Raw genomic sequence first — 8,748 nt, 5'->3', positions numbered from 1 at the left:
TAGGAAAATACGTGATATTATATCTCCAGCAATATCGCGTCTGAAACAGCTTTCAAATCATGCAGAACAGGATTAAGAATCAGATCAATTTCATTTAGATATTAATGAATAATAACATACCAACCTCAAATAGACAAAGAAATTGAGGCACATAGTGATAATCGAAAGCACCAGGCTTTATTATCACTGATGAACAAACATGCTTGTAAGTGGCAAAAAATCTGAGTATCAATTAACATATAACACCATTGGTGTGTAAAAACTAAAAAGGTTTGTCAATGAAAGAGTCGAGGGCACGGATTTGCTAATTATTACACATTCTAAGTACACATTTTATGCCGTGGATAATGTTGCTCTCGCTAAAATTAACTATACTTATTGAATATAGTGGATTATTATAGGGTTCTTTTTCTTTTGATTATGGATTTTTTTTTTTTTTTTACGTTAAGTTTTTAAAGGTGTAATTTATATTTCTGGTATAATAGATATATATCATTATTTATATATAAGTTTGCATACACAGGTTTTTGTAATTTTGCTTCTACTTTGGTTTGGATTGCTGTGTTTCCTAATACTTCAAGTTTTAGGTATCGTTGTTATTTTAAAAAAAAAATCCTAAAAACAGCAGCACTTAAACCAAAACAGATCAAAAGGACATGAACATTTAATTACACCCTTGGATTTTTGAACATCGACATTCACGGTAAACACGCAATGCTGCTAGAGACGTAGAGTTATTCTGAATGTGATTGGCTATCAGACTTTTGCAAGTTGGTGCACAGCGACATTTTTATTTATTTATTTGCAGTTTTTGTGGGTTTTTTAATTTTTCATTTTTTTAAACTTATTTGAGGAGAATCTTTTGTCTTCATCTTACTTTTAAATTAAATTTTCAGTCACTAATACAAGATTTTTTTATTCTTCAGTAACAGCATAGTATTCACTATTCAGTATTCACTTTTTCTTTTGTTTTTTGCTGATAAGAAAGCTAATTTTCTAAAGTGAAATTAAAATTAACATATATTTTCACGTTTGATTTAACATAATGTTCGCCTATTGGTGTGGAGGGCTGGAGGCCAAGTAATTGAGGGGTGGATAAGAGGATTAAGTCACAAGTGCTATAAACTTGACTGAAGCATAAAGTGCACAAAACAAAATGAAACTAAACTGGTTTCTGGCTATGTTAAAACAATAAGAAGATCAGTGAGGCAGGTTTTCCTTTTCCATGTTAAAAAGAATGAACACTTAACTATATTCCTGTTATCATTACATTATTCATTATATATACTAAAAAAGAATATAATGGTTTTACAAAAGAATTCAATGATATATCATATGTAGAAGTAAGTAGATGGATCAGTTGCATTTGTTGTGTCTTTGCAAAGAATAGAGCGGGCTTCAATCACTGAGCGAGGAGGCTCAATATCCTTCTCATGCAATGCATTTCCTCGCAGTCTTTGCATCTGGGAAGCAAATGTGTCATCCAATATCTACAAACAAAGTCAAACACTTTTGTCAGTTATTCAGTCTCAGTTACATTATTATAATAAAAACATAGTATGTAGTTAGTAGTTAAAGGATTGAGTTACCCCCAGAGCATAGCAAGACCCATTGTACCATATCCTGTTTTCCTTCCTTCCTTCCAGAAACTTTAAAACAATCTAGCACAATTAATTAAAGTAGTGGCTTTAGACTTCAATTTATACATGAGTAGTCATGTCAAATGTGAGTTGTCAACACATGAATAAACCTTTCTGGTTGCTCACCTGTCCCATCCTATCCCATAATCCGCGGCAAATTGCTATAAAGATCTGGCTAGTAAAGACCTCATGCAGGTTGGATATGAAGTCAATGAGTTGTGAATTGAGCAGTTGCATTCTTTCACGTACTTCTGCCTCTCCATCTGCTTCTCTTGTTTCCTCAAGAATCTTCTTCAGACGTGTGCTCCGATTAGCTTGCAACTGAACAGTTTAAAATGTGAATTGTTGAGGTTAACTTTACAGCATCAATGTTCTATGCTATAGGATCACTTATGAACTGGATATTCTGAAAAATCTTACATTGTTGACGAGATTCCCTATTATTGCTTGCAAATAAGTTTTGTATTTGGTTCTCAAGAGAACGGTTATTCCATTCATTTGCTCCCCAAACAATGTTTTCTTATCTCCCATGACAGGTAGACAGGATGCCCATGACTTTAGGATGTCTTCCACTCTACAGTGGAGGACATCAAGAATCCTCTTGATGGTGTTAAAGAATATTCCCAACTGATAAAAAAAATCAAGCATTAAGATTTCTTTCTAAAGGTATAATTAAACAAATTGTAGACAGAAACAACCAAAACTAAGAGTATTCAAACTGAGTTTAAGTTCCGGGGAGGGTATGGACAAATTTAATAGCACACATAGAACTTACTTGATTAGGAAGCAAGTTGACAGTAGTTGATTGTCTTCTTGCTAGCTTTTGGACTTGCAAATGAAGCCTCTTCGGTATGCTGTCTTTCAAAGGGGTTAAGATATCACTGTATTGTTTCTCAAGGGATTTCATGATTGCTCTCTCTATATTTGCCACAGCCTTCAAAATATAATCCGAAAAAAATATGCAGAATCAAGGGATTATGCGAGTGAGACAGAAATGATTCCAAAGAGATCTTAAATGCAAATGGCTTTATAGAATTTTTGGTGTTTAGAACCTTACATTTTCCAGGTAAAGTGAGTATTGGGGCCATCTATTGATTACCACTTCATACAGGATAAGGTTGTCTTTGATCTTCTCATACATTTGCTCTGCAAACGGGGATGTTGAATGGTTGGTGATTACTCCAGACCAGGGCACCTGTATGTTTTTGATTGTATTAAAGACGCTCATTTCATTGCTAAATGTTGTTGTATGGTTTCCTTAGTCATTCATAATTCATAAAGTAACTAAAAAATTGCTACCTTTTCTGCTTTACAACAATCAAGTAAACTGAGTTGCATATCCTGGATCCACACCATGATGTAATTGTGGAACAAATTTCTGGAGTCTACACCCCCCTGCACAGGACTAAAACAAACATAAAGAATGTTGCATGTGAGAGAAATGATATTGCAATTTATGGAGGCTTCAAATGCTGTTCACTATTGTACTTGTAAGTGCACTGCCAGAGAAGTTTCTCAGATAAACCTTATATTCCACGACTCAAGGTGCCGTTCAAAGTCAGCGGTTGCAGTTAGAAGCTCGTTCACATGCGCCTGTGGACAAGATGGTGGCCATGCAGAAAGAAAAGTTCTCAGCCTGTTACACAGCTCAGTGCTGTAAACGGCTGCTGTGATGTTTGTCAGGTCAATTGAACTGAAAATTGGAGTACAGATGTCAGAAATTCTATTAAGTAATCAAAAGAAATTATTGCTCGGGAGTAAATATGGCTGTAGTTTAAGAAGAGAAACGATGAAGAATAATTGTCTCAAAAGGCACGAGATAAAATTCCGATAAACCAAGAGAAACCTTAGCAAAATCTAGTCAGTACCAGAAAGAAACATTTCCAAATAGTAGTACAAGAATGGAAAAATAGGAAAGAAAATGTACTGTTGATTAGTTTCTGTTAAGAAATTAGATGAATACCTAGGAAATATATGCTGGCCGTTGATCGTATGCTGGCTGTGGATCTCTATATCTGCTTGAATTTCATTTCTTATAGAAACACAAAGGTTTTTCATCTTTAGGTATGCAGTTGAGATGGTGATGGTATCCATTAGGTAACCCTCAGTGGTGCTTGACACAAACTCGTCGGTCTCCATCATGTGTTTTCTACACCTTTTTCTTGCAGCAGTCTGTCAACGAAAAAGAGTTATTTAATGTATTATCATTGCATAAACGATCCAGAAAGGCATTTTACTTTTGTATGAGCTTTTACTTTAATCTTTGTATACTATATTATCTAACTTATTGGCCTGAGAAAGAGCTGAAAGGATACAACTTCCATGGAAAAGCAAGCTTCATACAGAGTTCGCTGTTCAAGGATAGTGCTGAATCTTATTCATGAATAAATGCTTAAATTCACACAAAGGCTTTGAGCATCAGTCTTCAATAATAATGACATATAAAATTACCTGCAAATAGTTTCTTAGAATAGTTTGAGCATCTAGAGATAGTATATCATGAAGACTGCTGTAGACTTGTATGGCAGGATACAGAGCTGGTGCTGCAGAACAGGATGCTGGACCAAAATGCTGAGTTAAACCTGCTGGTGAGCTCTCATCAAGTGATTTATAATTCTCGAAAACTGTAGCCAGAAGACTTTCTATTTGAGTTTCACAGTCCAAAAGTAGGCTTCTCTGTGAAAATGGATTAAGAAATTTTTAACTGATTCTCCATTTACAAACAGGAGGTTACATTATAACAATGTTATAAACTGTAAATTAGTTAGGATCAATATTAGATGAGAAGAAATGAAGAACTTCTGTCTAGGAGGATATATTATTCTTCCCCAAAGCATTTCCGCTGTGCGTAATTACAATATATATTTTTTTTATGTAATAGTTTGCATAAACCCTCTCAACCACCTATGTCATTTCAAGGATTTCAAATGAATGCCAGTAAACCAGACTAACTTAAATCATATAAGTGCTTGCTCATTGTTGAAACATGAGAGAATTTTTACCTCCTGCCTGGTCAATCTCCTCTCACTTCTGGCCTTTATTAAGGGCTCAAGCAACTCTTTCACAAGCTCCAGGCAGTCCTTGGTTGGAGTTGCCACATTCATTACATGTAATAGATATCTACAAGAGATTGGTGGTAAGCAAAAGTGATTTGAGAAATAATGAGAAGAGTAACTTAGCTAACTGTATGTGGGTACCTCAACTTGGCATAAGAGTCAGAAACTCCATAGTAATCTGCAAATGTCTCTAACAACCACTTCCATGGCCCATCCAGTCGCAAGTTTCTGCAGTGGAAATGCTGTGCACGCATAGCACCCTCCAACAATAAATCATAAGCTTGAGTTTCCACCACAGTTGAACTCTGCAACAAGAAATAAATTAATATGAGACTGGCCAGAAGTAGCTAGAATTGACCATCTTGGTTGTTACTAGCCAAAATTAAGACAATCATATGATTAAAACCATGTTGTCCTGTTTGAAAAAATTCCAACTAGTAATGGTATGAGCAAAGTTAAAAATATTTTCTCTTTTGATAAGTACACTGAAACCTCAGTCACATAGAACAGATATGTATGATTCTTGATAATAAATCTCAGAGAGGGAAAATTCCGATTTGATTCCTTAATAACTTTAAAGATATATTCTACTAATAACTGTTATGTCCTTTTCTTAATGCAATTCTTATCTTAATATTATTCATTCTTCTTTCATCAGTGAACTTAAAAACTTCTGTTTGGTAGAGTTAGAACCTTTATTTGATTGTTTTCATCACTTGTCATTGTGCTGCCAATGGAAAGCTGAATCTTGCCAACACATTCTTGTTCATCATGATATATTGGCCACCACCGAATTTTGTCACTCTGCATATTAAACAGATACATTACATGTCATGTCATGTATGTGGGTGGTGTAAAAGAGAAGAATAATATTTACAGATGATATAGCAATATAGAGCTTACAGGATTATCACTGAGGGATGAAATTCGGATTCTGGCTTGACCATGGACTGCCTTTTTTGAATCTTGGACTTCAACAACTAGGACATCCCCTTGGTTCTCTGGGAAACTGAATTTACATGCCAGTGTAAGATCTTTAACATTATTGATAACATTACATGTACTATGAGCTGAAAATCACCAGGTCAAGCACAGAAATACATTACTGCATACTGGTATCAGAAGGCAGAACATAATGATTATTGTATGATTTTTAACTATTCAGATTAGTCAATCCAACAAAGTTTCTTCATCAGTTGTCATGATTCTAGATTCTGCTAAGATGCATTTGCAAAACATTCATAGACTACAATATTTCACTAGTTTCCTAACAGTAGGACAATTAGAAACATTTGTCCCAATTAATCAAGAAAAAAAAATCAAACTTACAAATCATGGTAGTCTCCAGTTCCAGGGTATAGAAAAATTGCAGAACTTGACTCTGCTTCATTTGCTTCTGATGTACTCTGAAGTTGGATTAAGCAAGATAGTGGCTCTACAAGAACAAGAAGGTGAGCGTCAACTCATTATGCAATGGTAGGGTTGCTGTACTTACACGCATGAACATAATAATTTAGAAAGCTCAAGTATTTAGGAGTCATGCAAACATTAAGCATTTAGGAGCCATTCTTTACCAAGAGATATCTATCAGTTTAGCAAACAGTGTCCATCTTGATGCCAAGAGATACTAAACTGTAAAGTGAGAATAGTTATAGAAATCTTCCAGAAGAAGCACTAACCTTCTGATCCCATTGAGGATGAGGCTGACTTCATAGAATTTATGCCACTTTTCACGAATGATGAAACATGCCGGACGTATTCCATCCCAGCTTGTACGTAGATTGAACCTCTCTGTGAACTAGTGATTTGAAGTTTGCGTCTTGGTATAATGCGAAGTTTCCTCACTGCATTTATTCATATAACATCAGGTGATATGATTCTGAATTGCAATGTTGGAAGAGGATCAATATCATGAACGCATAACTGGATAAGTGAGCTATATGATTCTGCTTAGAGGTATAATTACCTTCCACTCTTATTTTGCCTACAACCTTCTTCATCTTCAGGGGAAATGTTTGTTCTGAATTCCTTGCATTTATGCCTTCAGTTTGTTTTACTTTTACACCTCGAGGTTGCAACAAGAAGTCATGCAATCTATAGAATTCAAGGGACAAGATAAATGTTGAGGGCGATAGATGAAGGCAATGAAGCATAAATTTTAAAATGAAACGGAACCCACCCAAAGGCACTTCGAAGAGCCAGGCACTCATCTTTCAAAAACTCTGGTGCCTCAGTGCAGCCTCTTGCCCATGCTTGCAGGCACAAGCGTATGCAGGCATCATAAGTGATAAGGGTTTGCCAGGCATATTGACTATTGCAACTGCTGAAATAACATGGAAAGGAACAGTGTACATTAGGCCCGGAATTTCAAAGCATTAATCTGGGTACGAATCTCAGGTTTGTTTTACTTGAATAAGAGTTCATACTCAGCTAAAAAAAATCAAGGTCTGTTTCAAATAAGGTAATGATGTGTGTTTGTATTTTACTTTGCTGATATATAAAGTTTTACATAAGTGTATGAAGTTAAGGTTGACAGCACCTTGTGTTGTAATATGCCAAGTGATGAGTCTGTCTTTCAGTGTCCTCTGTGATAGTTCTGTCTAGTCTGCACAGTTAAGCATCAAATGGACAATGTAATTCGGAAGGAAAGACAAGGGAAAAAATGGAAAGAAAGAGGGGCAATTGAAGGCAGCCATAGATGGCAATAGAAGTACCTTTGAGCAAAGTCAGTGGTGGCTTTTACATTGCTGGGTTTTTGCTCAATTGAACATTCACTTCTCCCACCCACAGATTCTCTGGATGGCCAAGACTCATTTTGTTCATTCATTGGGGAGCCCTTGGAGAATCTCTCAAGTTGAAGTGGAAAATCAGCATCAATAATAGGAGGAGCACTTGGAGGAGTAGCAAACTCAACTGAATCATCAAGACAATTGAGACTGCGCAGGTGAACCTGCTTGTGAAGGTGAACTCCTCCTGCACCAGGTGTGAGCTTCTTCTGAACACCGAGAGTATTGGGAAGTTGAAGTGTCAGGTTCTGATTGGCCAAACCTTTCTTGAGGATGCCATTGGAGCGTTGGGGTTTCGGGAGTTTACATCCAAAGAGTTCATCCTCATCGTAGTAGTGTGAGACTGGCCTCTCCAAGTAATCCAAGTTGGTTGGAGCAGAGAGTTCTTCATCAGAAGAGTCGGCATCGTAGGGCAGTGAAACAGTGCTTTCATCCGTGTCATCCCCGACGGAAAAGGCAACGTTTCGAGGGGTGAGCAAGGCAGTATGGAACTTGAGCGGAGGGAGAACAGGAGAGTTGAGAACGGGAGATCTTGGGAATCTCTCACTGACAATTCTTCTCTCAGATAGTGGAGACCGTGCGGGAGCATCGGGCTCAGGCTTAGAGTCTTCCACTTGTGATCCCTGTGGATTGTGGAAAGAAGAAGATTCAAAATGAGACAAAGTAAAAGAGGAAAGCAGAAGGAATCGGAATCCACATAAAGAAAGAACAAGAATTCAAAATGCAAAGGCACACAAAGGAGGAGGAGCGAACCTGCTTGATCCATTGAATGGCGGTGTCGTCCAGACCTTCGGTGAACATCATGAGAGAGAGAGAGAGAGAGAGAATCAACTGTACAGAAGCAATTACTAGCAAGTCTCGAGATCGGGAGCAAGAGAGCGTGTATAGAAAGGAAGTAGCTCCCTACTAGCTCCACCTTATACGACTCACAACGGCTAGTTTCCATAATTCTCCATTTCAAACTAAGGAAACTTTTTTCCCCCAATAATTTAATTTAAAATACCATTTGGACATCATTTTATACCACAAACGCAAGCCTAAATATTTCATTCATTTTTCTCTTCCCGTTTTTTCCTCCTGTGCTATAGTAGCTTAATTAATTATGAATAACAAAGTTGAAGGAAACGGGAATTCCAGCAATGAATGCTCGATCTCCCTAAGAAGCTTCTAAATTAATATTCTTGCATAAAATAAATGTACACTACTAGTTGGTTGTGCATGTGTTATTAATGAACTCTAACTTTTTTTAACCATGAAATTAAACAT

The 8,748-nt window shown here is 36.6% G+C and overlaps 1 protein-coding gene across 2 annotated transcripts; it reads right to left on the bottom strand.

Annotated features, from left to right (window-relative positions):
- Positions 1-1,204: 1,204 nt before the first annotated feature.
- On the bottom strand, positions 1,205-8,665 carry LOC107496064 (uncharacterized). 2 transcript variants are annotated; one of them, XM_016117261.3, is made up of 21 exons: positions 8,236-8,665; positions 7,411-8,105; positions 7,236-7,301; positions 6,876-7,019; positions 6,663-6,790; positions 6,376-6,540; positions 6,026-6,131; positions 5,600-5,705; positions 5,390-5,500; positions 4,838-5,001; positions 4,643-4,760; positions 4,092-4,316; positions 3,604-3,812; positions 3,166-3,333; positions 2,940-3,045; positions 2,698-2,835; positions 2,416-2,574; positions 2,061-2,267; positions 1,767-1,961; positions 1,590-1,661; positions 1,205-1,490 (listed from the first exon to the last, which is right to left on the bottom strand). In XM_016117261.3, exons 1-21 carry the CDS (start codon positions 8,284-8,286, stop codon positions 1,332-1,334), a joined length of 3,492 nt encoding a protein of 1,163 aa, XP_015972747.1. In that variant the 5' UTR covers positions 8,287-8,665; the 3' UTR covers positions 1,205-1,331. The 2 variants fall into 2 exon arrangements, with proteins under 2 accessions (XP_015972747.1, XP_020982622.1); XM_021126963.2 differs by having other exon boundaries at positions 6,876-7,016.
- Between the last annotated feature and the right edge of the window lie 83 nt (positions 8,666-8,748).

The sequence above is a fragment of the Arachis duranensis genome, chromosome 7, assembly GCF_000817695.3.
Source record: "Arachis duranensis cultivar V14167 chromosome 7, aradu.V14167.gnm2.J7QH, whole genome shotgun sequence".
Classification (NCBI taxonomy): domain Eukaryota; kingdom Viridiplantae; phylum Streptophyta; class Magnoliopsida; order Fabales; family Fabaceae; genus Arachis; species Arachis duranensis.
This window is presented reverse-complemented; position numbering and strand designations above follow the sequence as displayed.